At 51.0% G+C, this 27038-nt stretch overlaps 1 protein-coding gene across 5 annotated transcripts in view; it reads right to left on the bottom strand.

Annotated features, from left to right (window-relative positions):
• Sipa1l2 (signal induced proliferation associated 1 like 2) overlaps window positions 1-27038 on the bottom strand; it is a 134873-nt gene that overhangs the window by 34337 nt on the left and 73498 nt on the right. For all 5 annotated transcript variants that reach the window (XM_026412508.2, XM_026412543.2, XM_026412535.2 and 2 more), the window contains exons 4-9: window positions 26205-26393; window positions 22076-22250; window positions 18818-18921; window positions 12361-12518; window positions 9900-10476; window positions 6144-6418 (exon numbers count right to left, since the gene is read on the bottom strand). In XM_026412508.2, coding sequence (XP_026268293.2) covers window positions 6144-6418; window positions 9900-10476; window positions 12361-12518; window positions 18818-18921; window positions 22076-22250; window positions 26205-26393 — 1478 coding nt within the window. The remainder of the gene's footprint in view (window positions 1-6143; window positions 6419-9899; window positions 10477-12360; window positions 12519-18817; window positions 18922-22075; window positions 22251-26204; window positions 26394-27038) is intronic.

Below are 27038 nucleotides of genomic sequence, written 5' to 3'. Positions count from 1 at the left end.
GATGGACAGAGCCGCACTGCTCCTCAGGTGCGTTTCCCACACTCAGAACCCCGGGCAGGGTGCAGGGTCACTCCCACACGAGCACACCATTCCCTCTTTGTTCCATAAGTGTGCACATGGAGTCGGGGACTTGACTGCCATGCCAGGTATGTGTCAACAGACTCTACTTCAGGATTAGAATGTTATTTTAACATTTCTTGCCTAGCCTGTGTCATTTCTGAGTCAGATCTCTCTCACTAGCATACCCTTCTAGATAGCATGCTCTCCAAATGTGGCAGCCCAACCCTGCAGGAATGACAAGAAACTCCCTGGCTGGGACCCTCGGGGGACCTTCCTTTTCACAGCTGTATTCTGAAAATGGCACGATGTGTCTCTCTGAACTCACCACTCAGATGGCTCTGTGCTGCACCGGGACACGCCCCCATGGACTCCTGCACTCTCCCAGGTCTCTCCTCTGCTTGGTCCCCAGAGGCCCCACTTCCTTTCTTCTGGGCAGACCAGCTGAGAGGTGGTGTCCATTCTTGCACAATGCACAGCACCCCTGTGTCTGCAGGCTGGAACTTCAGGGACACCAGGAGGGTCCCCGTGATGGCAGCTACATGGGCCCATTCCTTTCAACTAGCATCCCTAGTGTCCCGGAGGAACCTCCGTTGCCATCAGCATTCAGACACCTGAGAGAGGAGTGGGCCTGGTGGATCTGGAGGGCTCTGAAGCCTGGCTTCAGCCTTGGGGCTTCTGTGGGGTTCATGGTGCTGCAGACAGCTGGGCTGCACCTTGTTCCCTGTGCTCCCTGAGGAGCCTCAAGGCCAGGCTGTCCTCCACTGGAGAGAGGCAGCTTGCGCTGGAAATCAGCCTGCAGCTTGGAAGGCTGCAGAGCGAGGTGAGGAAGTTCCTTACAAACAGACAACACCGCTTTCACTTTTACAAAAACAGGGCACCAATGGGAAACCGCAAATTTTCAGGGATGTCCCACTTTCTTTGTGTTCCCACTAGGTGCAGCAGGTACAGCGACCATGTTCTGCTGTGCTCCCACTAGGTGCAGCGGGTAGTATGCCCACATTGTGCTTTTTGTCCACTAGGTACTAAAGGAATTTCTGTAAACAATGCAGATTCCCGTCAACTAAAGGACCTGCTTCCTTTAACACCATATACTTTGTAGCCCAGGAATTAAAGTCCTCAGGGATGTCTGATCATTTTAGTGTCTGTTATGCTAACAGCCTAACAGCTCAACACTCTTTCCAATCACCCAACAAGACCACAGAGGGAACTGATGCTCCTTCACTAGAGCCACAACGCTCTCTGGTACATAGTAACATCACGGTGAAGGGGAAGGTGGTGTTAGACGTGGACTGGGTACTAAGGAAACATAAACGACAATTTCCACACCTTCCTCAAGTTCAGACTTGAACACTATGTAGAGGAGGCACAGACCACAAACCCACTGGAGCCAGTCCTCAGGAGGAGGCCTTCAGCTGACAGGGAGTGTCCTCATGACACAGGCAGTGAGGCTTCTGGTGCTGAGTCACAGCCTTCTGTCTCCCCTCGCTTGGATGCACAGGGGTGACCTTGGTGCCCCAGGACCTATCACAGCCCAGGGTTAGGCTCAGAAAGTTCATTGTGAAACCAGCCGCTTCCTCTCCTTGTTCTCTGAAAGCTTGAGCAGGAATAATGTCCCATCATATTCTAATACCTAGAGATTATACAGAGAAGGTGCCCAATAGCTACTTGTTGCCCAGCTTTTGACACACCCGAGATGGAGCAACCGACGTTGTCCACCATTGAAGCCGGGTGCGGCCTGGCCAGCCTGGGGCAACTGTCTGCCCAATAGAGCACTCAGGCCTTATGCCGCCGGCCCCCGAGTCCTTCAGCAAAGTCCAAGTGCAAAGTGCCAGTGGGCGAGGGCACCAAAGAGCAGGGACTAGATGAGCAGGTGAAGGCGTCCTCTGTGCTGGCTTGAGAGCCTTGCTAAGTAACAAGTTCTCGCTCGAGTGCAAGCAAGCCATTTCTAAGTAGCTAAAACATGAACAGGAAGCACTGTACTCCAGACTGCGAGTCCACGACACGGGGAAACACTGTCCCTCTCATGGCCTAGTGACCGGCACGGTTCCTGGCACCCACCTGCTGAGGGCCAGTGAGCGAGCAAGGGCAGTCCAGCTTGGTTCTGTGTCCCATGCTCCTACCTGGAGGAGAAAACAAGCAGAACCTCACACTGTGGAGCTTGGGTGGAGGATCAGACGATGAGTGGACTCAGCTGCTTTTGCAGCTTCCAAGTTCTGTCTTGTTTCCACAATAAGCTAATCACTGGAGAGTCCGTGAGACAGTACCAGACACAGCGCAGTTTCTATATAAATAAGCGTTCTGATCCAAACCTCCCTGTGACAGAACCCACACACTCACAGTGCTGCCTAGCCCACGGGACTGGGTCATCCTCCCTTTTCCTCAACCCATCCTCTGCGCATTTCAGGGGCTGAACGGTGGCAAACTAGAAGATGAGAACCTAACTGCCAACCTTACAGAATGATGAGAACAGTGACTCAGACTCATGATGACCCAAGGAGACTTCCACGCTCTGCACTATAAAAAAAAAAATACGTCTGGGTGATACATCAGTGAAGTATGAAAAATCCTGTGAAACAGAGCTCACAGCGAGGGTTCTACTTGCATTACTGGATGTACTTGCTGGATCTACCGGCAGCGTGTAGTAACTCATGCATAATTCTGAGGAGCTGCTACTCCAGTCAGCCAGAACCTTTTAATGGAGAAAATGCCATTCAGCTCTGAGGGACACAGGCTGGGCCACACCAAGGACTGTGGACCATCCCTCCAAAAAACAAGACAAGTCCTAAGGGAGTGTCTGGGAAAGTGAGACTCTTCCGCCCATTTGTGCAGAGGCCCTCTGCCTGCAAAGCCTCGCTTCCATGGGAAGGGTGCTGTCCCCAAGTGCTGCCAGTCCTTCAATCCCCATGTCAGTGGGTTTATTCACCAATCCCCAGCAGGCAACCCCTTAAGAAGCATTCCCAGAGCAGTCCTCGCTGCCCCCACTCCCTGGAATTCCCCGAGGAAAGCTAAAGATGGCTCTGTCTTTCTTTCAAGTAGATTGTCCTCATCCTGAGCTGAAAAGGGAACTTCAAAATGCAAGTAGCTTCTGATTCAACAAATGCTTTTCCTAAGAAAGACTCCATTTAATTCAGCTGCTTCCAAGCCATAACCAGGCATCTCTGACCTGGGGACAGCCTAAAGCCAGAGGCTAAATGACAGGGTTCTCTTTCTGCTGACATAGCAAATGGGCTCCAGGTCAATTACTCTTACTGATTCCTGTAAGAGATATCAGGAACTGAAGCATATTTCATGATGTTTATTAATATACCTTGCATTAAAAACTTGGCCATTTCTGTAGTTCTCTGGGCAGTAACAGTAAGAACAGCTTAATAGGAAAAATTATTTTTGTGCACACGCACATATCCCCATCAATTTAAATGATTTTTTTTTCCTCCCCGACAAACATTAAGAGCCAACCTGAGAAATAGAGGAGAGGGAGGTAATTTCCATGCCACGCACCAAGTGGGTCTTAAAGCCTGGCCCTTGAGTTTACCTCAAGGTGACAGAGCCAAGGGAAGGTGCTTCTAAAAGGGCCGTGTTGTGATTTTCCAGGTGAAATGGGTGAAGCTGCTCTCTTCTCCACGTCCTGCACAAGCTTGACAGTGCGACAGTGGCACTGGGCAGGGGGCCCAGGGAATGGTGGCTCTCACTCTGCAGCCGCCTAACCCATGGTGGATGCCACACAGAGCACAGCAGCGTCGTCAAGCACCAGATGATGGCAGGCAGAGAACGAGCCCCAAATGAGCAAAAGTCCACACCTGAAGATTCTCAGATTCAGATGCACAGGGACTTGCGATCCTGACTGAAGGCAGTGAAGGCCACTGGCTCGGCCAACAGCTGCCCCTCTCACAGGTGGGCGACGCTGAATGCCAGGCAACAGGCTAGCCTAGGCTTCTGACTACAGGTGGTATCCAGAGCACAGTAATTCCAGACTAAGGAGAGGAGGTCTGCACTCAGGCAACGACTTTCATGAGACTTTTAGGAAATAGCAAAATCATTAAAGAAAAACCTTGGCTATTTTCCATAAGAGAATTTGCATTAAAACAAAAAGAATTATCATGTGCAGACCAAGTGGGTAAGGGGTCTTCTCGGAGGAAAGACGTACTCTTGGGAAAACATATGACAGCCAGAGTTTTGAATGATACTTTCTGTTTATTTGTTTTAGCTGAAAAACAATTCAGTATTTCTTAAGAAATTCTTTTCTTCTAAATTATATGCTGCAAATGCCAAATAAATGACCATTTTTATTAACGAGATCTCTTAAAAGCTTGAAAATTTTCTTACTGAGCAACAACAGATCAAAATCTTATAAATTGGCAAGAACATTACTTTTTAATCCAAAGACAAATCATGAAAGTGGTTTTGTTCCATTCTACAGCAATAGGCTCCAGGACCGAAGATCTCACCAGGTCATAACTTATACTTCCACCAGGGAAGATACATCTCACCATGCAGAAAATTTTCTAATAACAGATGTAAAATTTACTCTAAAAGATTTTTTGCTTACATATTATTTTAGTTTCTAAGTCCTAAAAGATTTTCCCTTTGCTACTTCCAAGTCTCATTCTCAATGAATTAGCTTCTTCTCTTTACTTTCTGAGCGCTCACACCCCAAGTGTGGTCAGGCACCCTTGGAAGGTAGGACCAGGTGAGGCAGCAAGCAGCAGCCTGCCATCTCCCTGGTGTGGCACTGGGGTTCCTGGGGGCCTCAGCTGGCCCAATCTGCAATTCAACAATATGCTGGGCCAACCAGAGTCACTGCCAGTCAGTGGGAGCCAGTGGTAGGGTGGACAGAAGCAGACTGCGCAGACCCTACACAGTAAGCACAAGGTGAGGTAGGCAGACCGGTCTGCTTGCTGCAGACCACCATGGCATGGCATAGGGCATGTGGGGCCAATTGAACGGAAAAAGTGCAGGTGTACTCCAAGCTCGGCAGGGCACCTGCAGCCTTGCAGAGCGCATGCCCTGGGCAGCATGATTGAAGCTCAGGAAGAGGTGGGGAGGAGACCGCTGACCTCTGCCAATCAGTCCAGGGAGCACGGGGTCCTACTCTTTGGGGAAATGTATGATGGGTATCCTAAAACTTTCTTTTTCTCAACTAAAATGTAGTGTGTTGATTATGCTAAAAGGCCCTAACTGCCTTAGGATGTCACTTCACAAGAACTCTGTGCAACCACAGCAAGCGAGGGTCACACAGCCTCATCCCACAGACAGCAGGCTCAACTCCTGAGTACCACTCAAGGCCCCTGGGGGAGGACCTGGGTCCTGAGCCCCTCAATCTCCAAGGTCAGAGATCCCAGGAAGCCCAGAGGCCTCTACCTTGGCCAGGATGAAGACTGCGCTGGAGCTGCCACACCCACCACTAGCCACTGCCACCTGCCCAGTATGGGCGCCATGTTCCCACTCCTCTCCTCCTCAATCTTCTCCTCTCCTCCTCCATCCCCTCCTCTGCCCCCCTCCTCAGTCCCCTCCCCTCCCCTCCCCTCCCCTCCTCTCCTCCTCAGTCCCCTCCTCTCCCTCCATCCACTGTGTACCTCTGGGCTCCCAGCCCATCACTTCTCTCCTGTGCTCCACATGGCTATGAGAATCCCTGGACCAGTGGAATACCTCTGCGGCTGCCATATGCACGATTGGTAGTGGCCATAGGGCACGAGTGGAGATGTAGTCCCCCAGACACACAATAGTGGTCACGGGTGTCTTTGTTATTATTGAGGACGTCATGCCATAGAAAGCCGCTAGCTGTATAGAACTGAGTGGCCTGCTGGTGGTAGGGCCAGTTGGAAGGGTCTCCTCACAAAGTAGGCCATGTGGGCCAGGCCTTCTGGCCAGTGCCCTTCCCTGGGTCTACATGCTGCCAGGGTCCCGTCAGGCTGCTTAGAAAATCATAACTTCTCCTTCAGAACCCAGCAAGGACCTCCTGTGCTGCTCTAGTGGCAGAATCCCAACTCCATCCACAGAGAAACCCAACTACACTTTAGGGGACCTGCACAGGACCCGTGAAGAGCTCAACAGACGTGGGCACTGCCTGGCCTGCTGGGCCTTACCTGCGGGGTGAGCCATCGTCATGTGGCTGGATGATGACCACCTTCACAGTCACGGAAGTCCGGAGCAGGTCGATCATCTGCTCATGGGTCAGAGTGGCTACGGCCACTTTACAGATTTCCACCAGGCGACTCCCTTGGCGCAGGCCAGCCTTCCAGGCGAAGCCGAAAGGCTCCACATCAGCCACGATTCCTTCAAAGTTCACATGGAAGCCAAGCTGGCCCAGCCCGTTCCTCCTCAGGGTCATCTCCACAGTCTCGCAGCCTCGTGTCACTATCTGCAGGGAAGAGCTCTGTTAGGTGGACTCTGTCTGACACAATCCCAAGGTGGACAGTGGGCTGCTACCTCAGCAGGCAGGGACAAGGGGCTAGAGAACACCACCCTCCTGTCCTGTCCTCAAAGTCAGCACAACTAGCCCTCAGAATAGCCTCAAAGGAAGCAACACCAGCACAGCGAGGTCCCGTTCTTCAAGGGCCAAGTCTACAGATGCCACTGACCATGGCAGGCAAGCTCAGCATAGGCCTGGCAACGCCCTTGGTGCCTCTGTGCCAACTGACTGGGCTCCGAAGCACAGATTTCCACTGTTCTAGCTAGATTACGGCAACAGTGAGACCATAAGCCTCAACCATCAAGCCCTGAAATCAGTTCGTCAACTTCATTCAACTACAAAAATGTGGCCCAAAGCACTCATGAGCCCAGGCTTGGTGACTGCCCTGGACCAGGAGGGCCATGGATGGCCTGTGGACATCCTGAGTCATCTCCCAGGCCCTCTCCTGGGAGCGTCTGCTGGTGCTGGGCTGAGTGGTGAGGGCCCTCAGATCAACCGTGGGGTGCACTAGCCAGACTCCTGGCCATCTGTCAACAGGGGCACTGTGCAGGATGGCACAGCAGTGGGACCATCTGTGCCTACAGACAGGCCTGGGGGCGAGGGGCAGCACCAAGAAGGGTTCCAGTACACATCCTTCCTGAGGAGTGGCAGCCTACAGAATCCACAAAAAGGAATCAGGGAGTGAAGTGGCATTGTCCCACTGGGCAGTAAGTGCCAGCAACGAGTCACTGTGGCCCTCAGAAGCACTGAAGAAAGCATGGCAGGCCACAGAAGGCAGACCGAGGCTCATTGAATGCCCTCTGATGACTGGGACATCACTTTGTTGTGGGCCTTTTCAAGTTGGGAGGTGTCACGACCCAGCTCTGGCCAGGGCTGTGGAAGCCCCAGTTTGATGAATGCTCCCTTTCCAGGACAGGCTCTGAGCAACACCTGCTCAACGAGACTCAGGACTGTCGCTCTAGCTGTGGGACTAGGCTGCCTCTGCTACCAGCCCTGTGTCCGTTTCCATGGTTACCAAACACTGCCCATCAGCTTCTCCCAGAAAGTGTGGTATTCGGACGTAGAAGAATTGGAAATGGGAGCTGGGGATATAGCCCAGTTGGCAGAGTGCTTGCCTCACACACACAAGGCCCTGTGTTCAATCTCCAGCACCAAAAAAAAAAAAAAAAAAAGAATTGGGAATGGGATTGCTAGCTGGTGTTAGGGCAAGTTTTGAAAGACTGAGGTTTTCAAGGTTGTGAACTAAACTAATTTAAAACTGTTAACAAAGCACTTGTGCTGCACATGCAACCTCAATAAAGTTTTCCTTTATTTCTTTTCCATTGTGTTCTGGGCAACCTGACCAAGAGGTACCATCTGCAATGTGCCCTGCTTTCTCTGGGACGCTGATGCAGCTGTCAGCTGAAGAGGGCTCGGCCCAGCTTGCCCAAGTCCTGGGGCTCCTGTCTCCCCATCGCAAGCCCCTGCCACCTCCCCCGACTTTTACTTTTTGTCCTTCATCTTCTGTTTCTTGCTTCTGAACATCCTAAAGTCTCAAGGACCATGCTCTCCATGCATCTTGAGTTCCTCATACACTTACTTACCTGGACGCAGTGACCACATGAGGACAGTGGCTGCCTCGCCACATACCCAGGATGGCTACATAATTTATGGCCCAAAATAAAAACACAAGCTGCCTCCTCAAAAGTTATCAAGAATCCCAAGAAAGCCACAGTAGAGCTCTGCACACCAACCAAGGGGTCTCCTGAGAGCCAGCCCTGTGGGACTCACGGGTGGCACACCCACAGGCCAGCCTGCCTGTGCCTCGGGCGTCAGCTCGCCTTCCTGTCCTGTGTCTTGGCTGCCTAACAGGCACCTGTGAGCATGCCTGCTGCTGAGCGATGACTGCTGGGTTTACCACCTGACACACGGGCTGTCATTCCCAGCCCCCCCCCCCCATTACTGTCATTGCCACTCCATCCCCACCTCACACTTGTGGCCCTTCAGTGGTTCTAATGTTCCAGGTCATCCTCAAACACATCTCTGACCTTCGGTATCTTAGTGACTCTAGGAGTCTGGTGACATCCAGGAAATGGCAAGGCAGGTCCAGGGAACTGGAGGACACGGACCTATGGAAGGGCCTCTGGTGACTGGGGACATGGCATTGGTGCTGTACTTCTAGGAGCACAGATTATGCCTACACAGATAATGATGGTAAAAGAAACACTGCTAGAAGCGGTGGCCAACCCTGTAATCCCGGCAGCTCAGAAGGCTGAGACAGGAAGGTCATAGGTTCAAAGCCAGCCTCAGCTATGGCGAGGTGCTAAGCAACTCAGTGAGACCCCGTCTATAAATACAAAAAAGGTCTGGGGTTGGGGCTCAGTGGCCAAGTGCCTTGGGTTCAATCCCTGGTACACTCCCCCCGCAAAAAAAGTATTTGCAATTATCAAGATCCCAGCTGAGACCCCCAGTGTGGCTCAAGAGCCAGTCCTGTGGGCACATAGGGTGATCAGTGGAGCGTCCCCATGCTCCATCTGGTCCACACACACCTGACCAGGCACCTAGGCCTTCCCTGAGAAGTGTCTGCACAGGGACACACCATCTCTCTAAAGCTCCCAGACATCAAAATGACCTCACTCTTGCTTATACAGAGCTCCACAACAAAAGGGCAACGTGTATTTGGTGGTGAGAAGAAATGGAAAATTTTTCTTTTCTCATGATTCATTGCTAACTAACTTTTCAAATTAAAATATAACACATTCTTTTACAGGAAAATCTACATGAGACAGTCTATGGTTAAAGCAGAACGGTTGGGTTTATTCACTTTACTCTATTGTGTATATGCAAGCTAAAATCTGGATCTCACTTTGTTAAAATTGAGAGCAGAAACACACAACTGTTCAAACACCGTGAACATGACTTAGGTGCTTTGTATTGAAAATCATATCTACAAAACATCTCAAGACATTTCTTGTTCACGGGGTTCTTTTAATTTAATGTCTAATTTTATAAAAACTCCTCAACAAACTGGCTGAATGATAAGTAATATATTTAATCTATATAAGATATTTAAACAAAAATACCTGCTGTGTAAACATATGCAGGGTTGAAGCTGCAGAGACTCACTTGCCTGTGAACAGCAATTTCATGCCCATTACTCACTGACCAGGTGTGCAATGTCACTTCCCACAGTCACACCACCCATGGGAGTCTCCCTCAAATACCACAAGAACAGGACCCCGTTTCTCCTTTGAACACTGGCTTAACGTTCCTGATCATTTTGGACTGGTGCTCCTCCATGTTTGGAGCTCCGTAACTCCCAGGAGAACCAACATTTAAAACTAAGCCATGTCGGTTAGGAGGAGCTGTTCCCTAAGGGCTGAAGCCCTGGTGTGATTTCCCTGGTGTAGCCTGTTAGGATTTGGGTGGGAAACACAACGTGTGTACTCACCACTAGCCGCTGCACGATTTCCCGGATGTCTTCAGCACAGCTGTCCACTGCAGACAAGAGGATGCATTCTCCTCTCTCGTAAAACACTTTGATACTCATCAGTCCAGACGTCCACCCGATAACATCCCTGCAGGAACAGTTAAACACCACATTCTTGGAGTCCTTTTCAATCAGCATTATGAACTCATTGGAAATCCCAAGGAGACATTCGATGTCCGCGGACTGGCCAAAGTCCCTGGCTACCACGTGCCACATGATGGCTCCAATGCTGTATAAGTGGGCATCCTTCCTGGGCTTCACTTTCTCCTTCTTCTTTGCACCCAGGGTAATGAAGCTGAACTTGGCAGAGGTGTCCACTGTGGCTGTGGTGACGAAGTTCTCTGCCAGGTCTTTCAAGTACTCTTGCCTTGTTCGAGTGGCCATTGCTCGAAATTTTTCTGATTTATGGGCTGCGTTTTCTGCATTGATTACTTTGGCTAAAAGGAAGTCCCGGAATACTGCCGACTTTGGAAAAGTTACACCCTTGGGAATTGGGGGACCAAATGGTGGCACGTCCTTGGATCTGGAAACACCAACGCTGAAGAAGAAAGGAAAACAACACTGATGAGCTGAAGCTCCACATCTAGGTTCTGATTGTGCCAAAGCCTACCTTGCAAACACACCCACTGGCTATAGGTTCTGGTCCACCAATAAAGCTGAGGAGGTGATTTAGAAACTGGAGGCACTCTGTTGACTGTATGTCTAACCTCATCAGCAAACACCACCTTCATGGTCACAGCATGCTGTTTAAATCAGTGACCTGTCCCACAGATTGTGCAAAACTATCTTCTGCCACAGAAAGATGACTCAGTGTGCTGGATTTCAAATAACTGAAATTATTCTAGTAATTTAATTAAAACCAGAAAGTTTATAAGAAAAAAATGGATTTTCCTTATCTTTCCTAAGAACTTTTGTGCAAATGAACCATCTTTTGAGATAAGCAAAAAGATAAAATATTGATTTGACTCCAAAACAGCAGCCAATAAACAGCCGCAGGCCTAAGTTTCCAGACCCTTCTGAAAAATTCCAGACTATACTTAACGGTTCCCTGGGTGCAATCCCAGGCAAAAGGCCAATGTGCCATGTTTGCACCAATATTCTCTCTTTTAAGCATATCATATGTACAAGAGAGACACTGTTTTGGGGAGGGGGGTATTGAACTCAGGGGCCCTCGACCACTGAGCCACATCCCTAGCCCTATTTTGTATTTCATTTAGAGATATGGCCTCACTGAGTGCTAAGCACCTCGCTTTTGGTGAGGCTTGGTTTGAACTTGCGATCCTCCTTCCTCAGACTCCTAAGTTGTTGGATTACGAGGTGAGTGCCACTGCACCTGGCAATACATTATATTTTTAATGACATCCTTTTCTTAAAGTACTCCTGAGCACTTAGGCCAACAGTCCTAAGCCCAGGGTGTGAGACTGCTATGGGAACAGAAGACAGAACCCTCCTGCTACGGGAGAAGGCGACTCCTGTCACTATGGAACCTGTGCCTTAGAGCCAGACTGAGCTAAGAACTATGGTTTTCAGATGCTCCTTTCAGATGTGCTGGCTGGGCAGGTGTGAGCTGACAGACTGGTCTTCTCTGCCTTCCAGGCGTGGTCTGCTGTCCCCATAGGCCCCTTCCACATGGTACACATCTGTGGCCAGCTGGGTTGGCAATGACTGCCTGAAGACTGTACAGGAAAGCGAGCCTGGGCGAATGCCAAGAACCCCATGGGTGTTTTGCTCAGTTTAAGATACCCATTCTTATAGCCACATTCTGGAGCCGGTACACACCCTCAACTTTCAGACAAGGTCAGACAAAGCCAGTGAGGCCACGGTGAGCAGTGGTGGAAGCCAGCCTGGAAGGAAGGCCCCTCACCACCCATGCGGCTGGCCATCCAGCTGCAGCGGGACAGCTCCAGACTGGGGGTAGACTAAAAGCAGTCCTTATCAGCATGGCCTCAGGACATCAGGGGACACACAGGTCACCACAGCTTGCTGGAGGCCTGGTCTTAGCAGCTTGCCTGGGAAGTGTCCCCAGGACCTCTGACAAACAGTGGTGTAGGGCCACTGGGCTTTCCTCTCCAACAGGAGGAAGACTTCCATGGCCATATGGCTGGCGCCATTTCAAGGTGGGTCCAGCGGGGCAAACAAAGTGCGCAGTCCACCTCTTTGACCTGCTCAGTGGTTTGCCTATGTGTACATGTACACGCATGTGCATGCTGGGATGGGGCCAGCACCCTGCACGTGGTGGGCGAGCGCTCACCACTGGGCCGCACCCCAACCCCGCTTCTGCTTCAGGCATGGGGGAAGATGGGAGGGAGGCAATTACTTCTCATAGAAAGAAGCTGAATGATTAACTGAGAAGCAGGACTAGAAAACCATGGGACAGGAGAGTGACTGGAAGGCCGCGGGGTGGGCACTGGCTCGGGCTCACCTGTAGCACACGCCCTCGGTGCACGGGTTGTGCACTCTCACTATGACGAAGACATGCTGGAAGTGGGAACGAATGCTTCTGGGGGTAAAGGGAAGTGCCCCCGGCTCCTGGAAGACGATGGTGACAATGTCGTTCCCGATGTGTCTCTTCCTCAGAAGCTGCGGCCAAGGAAGCAAACACAATATAAGGGGCAGGACATGAAGCAACGTGCACACACGCACACAGGGCACCCTCTCTCCAGGCAGGAAGTCCGGAAGGAGACCCGCCCCGGAAGCTCAGGGCTCCTTGACCTCGCTCAGAGAGAGCAGGACGGGCTGCGTCAGAGGGCCCAGGAAGGAGGACCTGGAGGGCCATGCTCATCTCCGACTTTAAAATCCAGACTGGGTGGGCTCTACTCTTCATCTTCACGTAGCTCCCTTTTAAAATCCTGAGAGTTGCATATTATAGCTCAAGACACTAAAGAAATTTTATAGTTTAAACTCTTCAACTCCAAGAGGGAGCCAGAGTACTAGGAGGGACAGGTCTGCCGAGGCCCTGCTGCTCCAGGCTCGGTATCAGTGCAGGCTCCTGCGACATGGCACAGGGCCGTCTTCTTGGTGGCAGTATCTCTGAACTAAGTGGCCAGACGCTGGCCTTTAAATGTATCCCACAACACAGAACTCCACCAGACCGACAGCCAAAGACCCAAAAGTTTGTAATCTGAGAAATCACGAGTTTGGCTGAAGAGAAGGAACCCCAGAGCAGTAACATTCTAAGAACCCACCCTTTTATTAACATGTACTAATTGGACACATCAAGGGAGGTCGGTGTGGTACTTTCCAGTACAGCATGAACTGACCAAACCCATCCCCCGCCCCCTGTGTTTCCCCAGCCTTTAGTGGTCACTGGTCTACCTGTAGGTTGACGATGTCTACCTTCCACTTACGGGGAGAAGGTGGCATTTGTCCTCCTGTGTCTGGCTTATTTCACATAACATCATTTCCCCTAGGCCCACCCATTTGCCAAAAACAACAGGATCTTGTTCTTTAGGGACGAATACCACTCCAGTATACATCTTTCTTGCCAAGTCATCTGCTGATACACACGTGGCAGATGCCACATCTTAGTTATCGTGAACCTGGGTGCCCTCATTTTAGAGGTTCCTTCTGCCAAACCCGCACCTCAATCCAAACACCTGCCACAGCCCAGCAGTCACCATGGGTCTCACCTCCCCTGCAGAAGCCCTTCCTCAGGGCTTTGCCATTGATGGACCAGGGCAGAACCCACGCTTACTGACACATACCAGTGAGCCTCAGGCTACAGCTGCCTCTCTTGTGAACTCCTGAAGCATACCCACATGCCAGGCACTCTGGGGAGGCCAGCGTCCAGGCTGGCAACACCGAGGTAGGACAGAACCACCCCAGGCAATCACTCTTACACAAGGATGGTGCCCTGGAGTTTATTTGGCACCTACAGAGCATATTCAACTGCGAAGAGCATCAGGTTCAACTTCTAAATCTCTAAGCTGAGATGCATACAGATTTCCCTGCCAGGTCCCTGCCTGGTGACACAGCATGACAAACGGCCTGGAGGAGTGAGGAGGGAGCATCATTCACCAGAGTTTTCTATGGCCAGTGAAACTGCTGACCCAAACACTGGATAATTCCAGTCCAAACCCCATGGGTGAAGCCACACACATACTGCTCACTGTGCCATCTAAGAGGACCTGATGAGACCCAGTGGGTGACTCGCTTAAATCTAGTTTTAAAAATGTTTCCTAGATCTTTAAGTAAAACGTGGCATTTCAAATGTGTATAAAAAAGTCAGTGGAAACTGTAGGAGGCAAAGACATTCTTCTCTCTTCCCCCAGAGCGGAAATGCAGATTCCCTTCACCTGTGTAACAGGACAGGCAAAGCAACACCTTGTTCAGTGTGTTTGTGGAGAGCAGGGCAGAGGCTCAGGCTGCCTGCCTGTCAGTGCCTGACACACAGAACCCCTTGGGTGGTGGGGAGATGGGGGAAGGCAGGCTCCCCACCTCTGCCCAAGCCAGCACCAGGCTATACTGACAGGCACTCACCTGCTGTCCAGAGTGTGGGCACATGCTGCAATGCCAGGCTGCTCCGTGTCCCTGCTGGACACAGCCTGTCCTGTGTCCAGGTCCCATGCTGGGCCTCACCATAAACACTTGCACACGAGCTGAGGGAGCTTTAAATCCAGTTGCCACACTGGCTACCCTGCCTTAGTGCCTGCTGAGCATATTCTTTTACTTTATAAAACAGGCCAAAAAGTGTCTTTAAAAGTGTAGTTAATTCCATCATGGCCACATAACATACTGCACAGTAAGAACAGAAATTGGGGGTCACAAGGGCAGTAAGTAAGAGTGAAACCCAGAGCTCTCTGGAGGGGACTCAGCTAGGAGAAACAGGCCCTACCCACACAATCCTTAAGTTTAGAGACTCAAGAAATAAAACTCAAGAAATACATCCTGAACGTTAATAACATTGTTTTAAGGTTTTGTGAAACGTGAAACAGTAATTTCATGAGCTTCAGTAAGGGCAAACGTTTTCTTTGGTAGTTAGTTCCTGGGTTTCCTTGCTGGGCAGTGAGGTTCTGTGGACTCAGTCCTAATGAGGGAACAGGACAGCATGCTGTGAACAGCCGTGGCCTGGCCAGTCAGAGGCACCGTTTGTTTGGGGGAACCAGGGAACCAGGGAGAGGCATCTCCTGGGCGGGCTCTTCCTGGAGATGCACAGCTGACAATACTTCTCAGTGCGGGCAGCAGAGCCAGCAGGTGTCTCCGACTGTGGAAGTTCACAGAGACCACGCTTCAGGCTCACAGCAGGTCCCACCAAATCCCCAAGCCCCAGTGTGAACAGGAGAGGGAGGCTGACTCCCCGCACCACATGGCCACCAAAGCACCTGGGGGTCAGCCTCAGTGCTGCACACAGCCCTCAGGCTCATAACCAGGTCCCAGAGCCACTACCACCCTGATCCAGTAGCCTCGCAGCAGAAGATGGAGTCCGCAGCCTCTGTGAAGGCTTCAGGGCCTGAACTATTTACTCCTTTATCTTAACAGAAGGAAGAGACAGGCGGACTGCACCTCATTCCAGGGGCTGCATGATATGTTTAGGAGCAGTGGGGTGGGGAAGGTGGGGAAGGTGGATCCCCACATGAGACCTCAGGAAGGGCACATCTACAGCCCACAAAGAGCAGCCCAGGTTCTTGATCCTGGCCCTGGGATTCTAATCCAAGCCCTGTCAACCAAGCAGGGCCAACGTGTTTGACCTGGTCCCTTCTGGCCTACGAGACCCCATAACCACCGCGACCCCGGCAGACAGCCACGGTGCCTGGTTCCACCATAACAAGGACAAGAGGGCAGCCCACACACATCTCCACCTGAGTATGAAAGCCTGTACTTATGGAAGGGACGTCTGGGAGCCCCAGACAAAAGAAAAGAAAAGCTAGTTAATGGTTCTTCCCTCAGAGCATGAGGATCACAGGAAGCTCTCTCTGCATTTCCAGGGTGTGTTATTTGAAATATTTACCACCTTGTATTGACCATGGACTTTACCAACGGGGGAGCACATCTACAAAACAGGTAAGCAAAGCTGCAGGACTCACACCTGGAGAAGCAAAGGCAACCCAGGAATTCAGGCTTCAGTGACCTCATGTCACTGGAGAATGAGCTGCTCACGCCCCTCTTCTGACTCCAGGACCCTGAAGGTCTGGTGAGTACTCGCTCCTCTCCCACCGCAGGCTGGGACAAAGCTCTCCTGGTGGATGCTCCCATGGAGGGTTCACAGGAGAAGCAGAGTACAGGCAGGTCCACCCAGCTGGCACAGGAAGCAGGCCTCCACAGCATCTACCAGGGCTATATACAAGCCCTCCACTGCAGGGGCCACTACAATTCCAGCCGACATGGATGAAAGGTCCTGCCAGCCCAAGCCTGATGAGCTCTGTGCTGTTACTGCTGTGGCGTCAAGGCCGCGGGAGCGAGACCTCTGAACCCTAGGGGTCGGCCTCACTGCAGAAGTACCTCAGGGGCTCCTAACTCCTCCAAGCACAGCAGCCTGCACTAAAAAAGCAAAGGTCACTGTGTGCCAGCACCAGAGCACCTCCCTCTGTCACATGCCTCATCCAAAGAAATGGCGTCTCTGCCAAAGAAGTCTAGGGCTGCCTGTGAAGCTCCTCTCTCTGAAAACAACGCTTGACAGCTGAGTCACCAGGTGTCTGTAGAGCAGGCAGAAGAGCACCCAGGGTGCACACGGCCCTGGAGAGGTGAATGGACTGCCAACAGGCCTGGCCTCGCTTGTGAGGAGGGGAGAACTCCCTGAGCAGTTTCTCACTGTCCTCAGTTAGTGGGCCTCCCCGAAGAGTCAGAGGCATTCTAGACTCAAGACTTCCAATGGACCGGAATCAGCTCCTGGCTACAGGAACAAACGCAGGCCCTCCCAGGGCCACATCCAAGATCATAACTGTCCCACAGACACTAAGTGCAATGGAACCACAGGTTTCTCCATTTCCACCTCAGCCCATCAGCAGATCCAGACCATGTAGTGGGCTGTCACTCAAGCTCGACACAGAGTCGCCATCTGAGCAGGTCTTTAGGCTACAGTCACTTACAAATAGCAACTGTAGAGACTTTTCCTTTGATCCCCACTTTGGAAAGTGCAGAAAACACTAGTCACGTCTACCCAGAGTTCCACTCTCTTCTTGGTTCTACCAAGTTTCTGATTTTTGTATACAGAATTTTTTCAGGAAAACTTAGTGAAATAAAGTCAGGAACAGAGAACCCCAAAGTTCCCCAATTACTAAACAGTTTTGAGTTCTGGTGACAGCAGACATGGAACCCCAGAGACTACCCGCTGTGGAAGGCTGGGCACTCAGCGAGCCGGCAGCTTTGAGGTCTGAGTGCCTGCGCTTGATCCACCTCTACCAACACCGACAGCGTTTCTTGGCCTGAACAAGCCCTATCAGTGTCTGGACACCAAATCTCAGGGTTTAATTACTAAATGAGTCACAGCTGGACAACCAGGCTAGCCTATCTCAAGCCTATGATGCCCAGCGTATCTGTTCAGCATCAGTCCAAATAATATGAGAGTTCAAAGCTCTTCAAGGCAGAACAGTCACATGCAGGGGGTGTAGAGATTCACTCCATCTCAGAGGAATGTGCAGACGCAGAACCCAGAGACAGAGATGCCCAGGTGGTGGGGGAACGGAGGCTTGCTAGAAGACACAGTGGAAGGTCTGGATAAGACAAGAGACTGGGCAAAGATTCACCAAAAATTCACCAAGAAATCCTGGTCACAATAACCACAAGGAAAGGGATGAAGAGGAGACACTGCACTAACTGGAAGAGCCTGAGAACTGGGCCAAGCACCCATGCTGCTGAAGGAAGAAGAGGAGATGGCTGGTTTCTTCTCCAGGAAAACAACAACCCCCCACCCCCACCCCACCCCACATATAGATTCTGACTAAATTTGTAGATTTCATGTGTGTTTATAAAAAAAATGTGAGAAAAATGATCTGAAACAATTAGGTCTCACTTGCAGGACAAATGCCCCAGGGAACACCTGTGTGTCCTTGGCACCTAAAAATAATATGGCTCTTCAAGGAGGAGCAGGTGACATCAGGAAGTCTGCTTCCAAGCAGAAGGCCAAATGGTCAGCACCCTGGCTTTAGCCCAACAGTCCCACCCTTCTGTTAAGACCAGCCAGGGAGCCTGGGGCCGACCTTCAGAGACCAGCGAAGTTCTCCTGCCTCAGCCTTGGCTCTGACTCAGGACAGCCCAAGACTCACACAAGATGGGGCAGAACTGCCCCTCCCAGAGAGCCTATCCCAAATGCCACTCCTTTCTACCCCAAGGGTCCTCGCATCAGGCAGGCTCGGCACTGTGAGGGTTTCAGCACGAGAACAAGAGCTACGATTTCTAGTAATTTCTACAAAAGAACTTGTTCAGCCCATTTTATAGCTATTCCAAAGCATTATGTAAATTATTTTAGGATGTTTTAGGCATCATTCAAGTTTTCAAAGATTCTTAATTTTTAGTGGCTACATTCAAAGCATAAGGCACAGTGATTTTTTCTCTCTTAAAATGTCAATAAACTCACTTAAAACAATGAAACTAAATGAGGAAGAACAGCCAAACTAAATCAGCAACAACTGTGAACAGTGTTTTTTTCCAAGTAGTCATTTACCCGTGTGCAGAAACCTCAGTCATGCCGGGGAGCTGGCCTTTCTGTAACTCACACAGTTGACGCAGGTCTCTTTTGAGATTCTGCCAACACCCAATAAAGGTGTAGGAGTCTGAGCTTTATGACAAATAACTGCAATGATGCTCCTTTTAAAACCCAAACCCTTCCAGGAGAGTCAAAGGTTGCTAATGCTATGCAAGAAGAACCTCTCTTACTGCTCTGCAAACCCAGGGCACCACCCACACCTGCGGCCAGCCTGGAGGAAGTGAGGGGGAGGACGTACCTGCTGCCTGTTGCTGGGCATGTAGGGAAGCAGGGTGGACACATGGAACATAAGCTCGTAGTCTTTGTATGTAGTGTAGAGGGAGTGAGTTCCAGTGGAGTCGGCTGGAAACCAAGGTTAATCACAAAAGAAGTTAGGCCACAGCAGACAGTGAGGATCGACACCCAGAAGGTCATTCCCATAAGAGATGACTCAACTACAAAACAAATGCCACACTGAACTGGTAGCACAGGCTGCCGCCCGCCCACCTTCCCGCCTGCAGCTTGGAAGCTCCTGGAGGAGTGCCCACAACCTCCCACTGAGGCTGGCACCCGAGGGCCTCTGCTTTCCCCACCCTCTCGCTACTGTGTTGGCTTCACCTGCTTCTCTTCATTCTGGACCTCAGGACCCACCCAGGGCCAGGTGCCTTGGCCTGGGTCTGTAGTGAGGGGGAAGGCACCACGCCCGCCCAGACCCTGGTGGAGCACCTGAAAGTGACAGTTGGGCAGCCAGAAGCTGGCCACACTCTTGTGTGTGCATTTACTGTTAATTCTACATCATCTGGGGATGCATGACCTTCCAGAATACAGAAAAATGAAGTAGGGCTGACAACACTGAGATGGAAACAAAGTGTTACTTCAAAACTTTCTTTCCCTAAAGGATGTTTTTACCAGAAAACAGCAGCAGTGACACATCTTTTAAATGGAGAATGAGGAGAGTGGTGTCTTGCTGTATCTTTTGCCCAACACCTGAACCCTGCTGATCATGCAGATGTCAAGCACAATGATTCTTTGCAAATTAAAAACCATCTGTGTGATCCATGAGATTGCCACAGATTGAGTCTCAGACTTTCCAATCAACTCAGCAACTCTAAAATAATTCTAGAGAGAAGTTCTGGACCACTCTGCACAGGGCCAATGAAGACAGACACTTTCGTAGGAGCAAGGCCAGCAGAATTCGGGGCTACCCCTCAGTGTCTCCTTGGCTTCTGTGACTCTTCTATTTCTTAAACAGCAGGAGATAACACTTCTCACCTGTGCGTTCCCTGCTGCACCTTCTGGGGAAACCTTTGAGCAGTCATTTTGGGTAAATCTTTTTTAGTTTAAAATCTAAAATTTTTACTTTGAAATAGGAATATATTCAACCTTCATGGACCTCCACTACTTTCCTTCTGAGCCCTGTAGCATGACTCTCTGGTATTTACATCTGACTTGGAGACAGTCCAGACATTATCTGGAAGAAGTCCTGTGCGGTTCTCGGCTATCCTAGAAGGCACCTGCTGTCTCTGCCATCAGTAGCCAAGATGAGGGAACCGCCTGTGGACCCTCAGGAAACGCACACTGCCCTTCTTCACAGGACTTCAGGAAGCAATGATCCCCTTGAACTCTCTTGGCTCAGAGCTTGACAGTGGGCCCAGCTGGGATGTGGGAGCTCAGCCACATGAGAAAGGGCAGACTCACTGACCCCCAAGCCCAGGTGGGCGGTGGGAGACAGAGCAGCCAATGCAGCCAGCACAGCAGTCACTCCTGGACCTGAGGCCCCACCTCACATCAGAGAAGCACAGCCAACAGTGAGAGCCCGGGGGAGCAGTGCTCCTGGGGTTGTGATATAACCAGCCTGGCCCAGCAGCACCCAGAGGCCACGCCAAGTGAGTGCCGTGAAGGTTTACCCCAGACACTAGCAAGCAATGGAAAGAGGAAACCAACAAGGCTTGCTCAGGGGCTGGCAGTAAGAGAACAAGAACTGACTTGGTCACTCCTGCCCGGTGACGAGGGTGTCTCAGTGGTCAGCCCCATTCCTACTCCATTCTTCTTGGGCCCAGACTTGAATCAAGTCCTACAGAGTGTTAATGTGGTACCCGATTCCCTAAATTGCAGAAAGAAAATCTTTGAGCTTACTGCACTGGGGACATTGCTGAGATCACAAGGCTGCTGTCAACTCTACACGAGGGAAGACATAGTGCCACATACTTCATGGATCACACATTTTAAAAGGGATTTCTCAGTGCCTCCCACTGAAGAGAGAGGACCCCCCCCCCCCCGACCACTGGCAACAGGAGCCATGTCCACAGTGGCTGTCCACAAGGAGGTCCCCAGGGCACCACAGTGGCCTCTAGCAGCTGGGCTATGGTTTTTAGCAAAGGGGAGTTAGACAAGAAAATCAAGAAAGGTCATGTGGATCCTTCTGAATGCATGTGGATATTCATATGTGGGGTGTCATGGGTCACTTCCCTGCCTTTACATACCTGGGGCACGAGCAGTGGACATGCACTGGGGAAAAGCTCCAGCCTGGCACACATGGAGGACATGGGGCCCACATGAGACAACACCATTCAAATTTAGAAACACATCAAAACCCAAGATTGACTCAGGCACCACCCTCATCTGGACAGAGCATCAGGCCGAGCAGGCACTGGGCAGGGCTGGACACAGAAAAGAAGGGCAGGCAGGCTCACATATGGCCAGCTCTGCTTCAGGGATGGCCATACCATGGCACCCACGGGGACAGCTCCTGCTTCACCCTCCCACTAGCTCTCAGATCCCAGACTTATCATCTACTTATCTCCTTTCAGTGAAAGAGCAGGAATTCCACATAATTTACATATTTGGGGGAATTCCCCCAAATATGTAAAATTATGTTGCCTGGTATTTCAAGTGCTGGTAGCAATCTAATAATAGCAGGAAGATGAAATACACAGAGCTTCTGAGGACTTCTGGAAGATACTGGACAACTCACATACCCCAGGGGGCAGAAAGCCCATATTTGAATCAGGTAGTCAATCTGGCCCTTGAGAGCTGATGTGTGTCCCACTCCAAGCAACCTGACTCAGGTCCCTGGAAAGCAGGACACCTGGCTTCCTCCTCACTGCTTCAACTCCACTGCTCAGCTCATGAATCTAGAAATGAATGAGCCCAATAACATACACCAACGAATGTGCCAATGCTCTGCCTCACCAATGAACACAGTGCTGGTCCATGATGTAACGACACAAGGGTGTCACAGAGGTGGGTGTGCAAAAGGGGAGGACCACACTGAGATTCTTTGGGAAACATGGGGAATCTCTGCTAGTGTCACAAAGCACTAGCTGTCAGGCATGCAACGTTTGACACACACCTACTGAGAAATGAGCCCCTGCTTTCCTGGGGACAGTGAGCTCCCTGCTCACCTGAGGATATCCATACTGACCCAAGAAGCTCGGTGGGCTGCTCCTGGGGCCAAGAGCAGGCGTGCATAGGACCCCACTCAGTAGACCTGAGCTCACGCAGGCATGGAGCTTACTTTTATTGTCCAGCTGGGCGCGGTATTTAGTGAATCCTTTCAGACGTACTCTCTGGCCCAGAAGGTCCAGGAATTCCTCAAAAGCTGGTCCTGCTGTCTCATTGTTGTACATTTCTTCCTCCGTGCTCTGTCCTGCTTTGCAATAGAGGATCCCAATCTTGTGCTGAAAACTCAGCTGAAATGGGGAGGAAATGTCATTACTTGCAAAGAGTACCAGATGAGCTAACTCCAGTGAAAACGAGAACAACAGAAGCCTGGAGCTCTGTCCTCAGGAAACACAGGATGATTTTCACAAGCAAAGGAGCAAAAAAGAAGGCACAATCTCTGTATGAGGTGCTACAAAGAAGTAACAACCAGGAAACCCCAAACACAGCTGGAAAAGCGTCAGAAGCCCCAGGAGATCCAACAAATGGCCGATCGTGTGGGATTTGCTGGGGTTCAAAAAGGACAGGCAGTCAGGTTTGTGCTCTCGGTAAACAGGCCAGGGGGCAAATACTTGATCTCAGGCCTGCAGAGGCAGGAGAAAGGCCAAGAACTTTAGCAAGATTCCCCCTGTGGTTCTAATGCCATTTCCTTCTTTAATGTATTTGAACATTCATGGAAACATAAGACAGGAAAGAAAAAAAAGAAGGTCTGCTAAGGAAAGATCCCAGTGGGACCTGCGATGGATGTGCATTAACAGAGAGCTGTTTGTTTCCACAGGAGTAACTCTGGTTGAATAACACGGCCACTTCTCACATCCTTCCCTGTCTGCTAAAGATGCACTGTGCCAGGAAGAGCTCCAGCCACGCTGGGTGGGCTTTTGCCCAACCGCTCCCTGTCCCCACCAGGGCGCTAGAAGCGGGGCATGCCTTCCACAGCAGGGCACAACTGTGTCTGTTCTCATAGCCTCCATTTTCCTCCAAGGAGAGCTTCCCAGTCGGGCCATCAGAGCCCCTCTCATCAGCACCTGAGCCTCAGAAAGGGACAGACAGTCAGACGTGGGTCCGTCACTGTGCATATTTATCACCAAGATGTGAAGCAGAACCTTGGATCTAAACCCACAACTGCCTGTCACATAAAACACGGCACGGTGCCCTCACTTCCAGGGCAGCACAGGTGCAGCACCTCATCTGTACTGCCTCCCAATGACCACAAACACTGCTTGCAGTGACCTCCCTGGGTGGCAGGAACGTCCTCTGCTCATGGCCAGGCAAGTCAGTGACATGCAGTGACGGACGCCATAGCAGTGAAAGCACCAGGCCCTGGCTGGGTACCACTCAGCCACAAGTTCCCCATCGCACAGTGCAGACCAGGGTCCCAACCTCCGTGTGGGCGGGAGACGATGTGCAGAAGCTACCAAGTCAATAAAGAACTGGTTCTTTAGCAGGGTCAAGAAAAGAAATTTCCCCAAAAAATGAACAAATAAATACATAATGTTATAATAGAAATGCCTATGGCATTTCATGATAAATGTCAGGAGATCTGCCAAGATCTTACCTTAGGGACACTCTTGTGATTCACAACTGTCATATAAGCACTGATGAGTGAATGACTGTGGAATCAGGATACTTAGTGGTAGGGTTTGGATCAGAAGTGTCCCCCTAAAAGCTCATAGACTGAAAGCAGGTCCCCAATGCAACAAGGTTCTGAATGGGGCTTTTCAGCAATGACTAAACCATGAGGGTTGTAACCTCATCAGGATTAATCCATTTAGTGATTAATAACTTGAATGAACTCCTGGTGGCGACTGTAAACAGATGGGTGTGGTTGGAGGAAGTGGGTCACTGCAGGCATGGCCGTGGGAGCTGCATCTGTCCTCTGGACCTTCTTCTCTTGCTCTCCGTTTGCTGGCTGCCCTGGAAGGAGCAGGCTTCCAGTTCTGCCTGCCTGCCCTGTTTCTACCATGCAGTTCTGTACCATGATCTGAGGCCTCTGAAACTGAGAGCCAGAATAAGTCTCACCTCCCCTCAGTTGCTCTGGTCACAGCACATGCGGCATCAAGGCCCCCAGTAGCAGCTGCAGGACATAATGTTGCTAGCTGGGCTTCTCACGCACTGCTCTGAGGGTCTCACCTTTGCTGCTTGACCTTTGCTTTATTGAGCATACACCATTCTACAGGTTCTACCACTCTCCCTGCAGATACCAGCCCTAGGTGAGAGGAGGCTACCCCTGGGCACTGCTGCAGACAAAAACACTCACTGTCACAACCTCCATGGTGTCAGGGTCCTAAATGAATGGACACACGGATGGCAGAAGAACCAGCATGTGTTCCTGTCCTTTCTGCACAGGATCACAATTGGCTTCTGTAACCCAAGGCTAGAAGTATTATGATCATTGACAAAAACATGTAAATTAAAACCAAGGTGATAAAAACAAAGCCTCAGATTTGTCTTGAAACCAGTCTGAGTACCTAGTGGCTCAGTCCTCATATAGAGCACACAGCCTCAGAGTGGCCCAGCTCCCCTCGGAGCAGAGCCTTTCACTGTGGCCAGGTCCCCTCCACGCACAGCCCTAACGGTGGTCCAGCTCCTCTCTGAGCAGAGCCCTCACTGTGGCCCTGTACCCCCTCGAGCACACCCTCACTGTGGCCCATGTCCCTTCCACACACAGCCCTCACTGTGGCCTTGCACCCCCTTGAGCACAGCCCTCACTGTGGTCCTGCACCCCCTCGAGCACAGGCCTCACTAAGGCAGAATGAAGTCTGTTCCTGAGCAATCTGCCATGTAGGTAAACAGGTGGACAAGGGCTGAGAGGCCATGAAGGGGAAGAGGGGTTGACCATAAGGAGAAACAGTCTTGCCCAGATGGCCTAGCTGGAGTACTACTCTTGTGGAGCCTGTGCTGACTGAGGGAAGGACAGCCCTGAGACACCCTCTCTACCCCTCCACAATCCATTTCCAAGACTGCTTCTAGGACATTTCCTATTCCCCACGTTCTACTAGCCACGATCAGGGTCACCATATTCTGTGCATCCTGCCACTTGAAAGGCTGACCACTCAAGTGTTCTGACATGCCAGCTTTTGCTCTTGAGACAGTAAGATCTCAAGAGTATTTGATATGAGTGTTACCATACCAGCTTCTCATTTCCAGTGTGGTGTTACCTTACCTAGAAAGACTCATATCATAGTCCTCTAAAACATGCAAAATATTTTCCTTGGGAAATTCTGGAAGTACACGTGACTACTACCTTTTAAAAATTTTAATCCTGGATTTAAAAACTAATTCACTCACTAAAATAAATCATCTGCACTCAGACACCTGCCGCTCAGTTTCCCCTACAAGTAATTTTGCATATGAAATATGAAAGACTCCTTTCTACCCACCATGCCACCATCTCAGCCTGTGCAGCACTGGTGGGCTCCTGAGCAGTGTCCATGAACATGATGGGCTCCACATCATCCCTGCTCCTTCTTCCTCAGCCTGTGACCTCTTCTTCAGCACAACCTGTTCCGCACACAGCTCCCGTTACCCTGAGCTGTCCCAGAGGAAAACCTTCACACAAGACCCTGCCCAGCATTCCAGGGCTCTACGTTCTGCTTCGCCTTAGCAATACTGCCCCCATCTCGCAAGCTTCCTTCTTTGTAAAGAAACTGGAATGGTCAGGGTTCTCGAGCAGCGGCTGCCCGTGTAGCACCCGTGAACTCTACCCAAAGAGGGCTCAGCAAAAGGCCACCTCCTCTAGATTTGTACAGGTGCTCACTGCACTTCAATGTCTCCAAGCTCTCTTCCTTATTCTGCCTGGGGAAGCCCTGGTGGTCTTGGCCTCACTGCCCCCATGGGAGAGGGACAAAGTCCCATCAGTCTTGGTCTTCCTCATGCAGTCTGGGACACCCACCTGTCAGCACTGTCCTCAGAACAGACAAGGATAAGCATAAGGGCCACCAGGCTTGCACATCATCTACTCTCAGATGAGGGATGCGCTCCTGCTCGCCGGCACACACCAACAATGCAGCCAAGACGGCCACCAACAATGCAGCCAAGACGGCCGCCGCGCAGCAGCAGGTTTCTGAACTGGAGGAAAGTGTGCTGGGGAAATTGCAGAGCAGAGCTCCAAGTGTTTACAGGAAGTGGTCTTCAAAGCCAGTGACGAGGACACTCAAGGTCTCATAAACAAGACACAGACTCACACACCCCCGCGCCATACTCACCCCTTGCTCGTCCAGTTTGAGCAGCTGCTCTGGGACCTTGGGGGAGCTGGAGGCCTGCCGCAGGCACTGTGTGTTCAGTTCTGGGACCACGTACTCCAGCACCTCCTTGAGTGGCAGTCCCCGTGCGGTGCCGTGCCGGGCAGTGGAGGGCACAGCATCTTCCAAGATGGCGCCCCTCAGGGTTGTGAGCTATAGGAACAGCCACCAGAGCGCAGTTAGTGCTTATTCTTGGTTATCTATATAGGGCAACACTCCACCAGGTCACCGGGAGGGACTTCATCTCATGTGTATATATCTAGCATGGAGCCTAGGTCACCAGAATAGCTGCATACCCCAGGCAAGACACAGGGCCACATGTGTCCACATAAGCTGCAGGACTGGACAGGGCTCTCTCCTCCCAGATGGGTAAGTGTCCATCAAAACACACATTCCAGACAGTTAACAAGCAGACACCTCTCTGAATCCAACAGGCTAGGGACCAAAACCACAGTGCAGATGAGCTCTGACTCTGTACTACCAGTGAAGCTGCCCAATGAGCCACCACTCTGCACCAGGTGGCCATGGCAGTCTTGTTAGTGCACATTCACCACGCAGTGGCTTCCGGTGTCACATTCACATGGCCATACAAAGTATGTTTGGAAATGACCAATATCAATCTTCATTAAAAAGAGTCAGGCCGGAAATTAACCTGGGTCTGCAGGGCACTGAGTGTGGGTACATAGCGCCCCTAGACTAGTGTGAGCACCGGAGAACACTCACCCATCTCAGGCCACCCAGTTTTATGTTGGATTTTAAACTAATTTTTGGTTCCGACGTGCATTATAGCCTTTATCC

The sequence above is a fragment of the Urocitellus parryii genome, chromosome 9, assembly GCF_045843805.1.
Source record: "Urocitellus parryii isolate mUroPar1 chromosome 9, mUroPar1.hap1, whole genome shotgun sequence".
Taxonomy (NCBI): Eukaryota; Metazoa; Chordata; class Mammalia; order Rodentia; family Sciuridae; genus Urocitellus; species Urocitellus parryii.
This window is presented reverse-complemented; position numbering and strand designations above follow the sequence as displayed.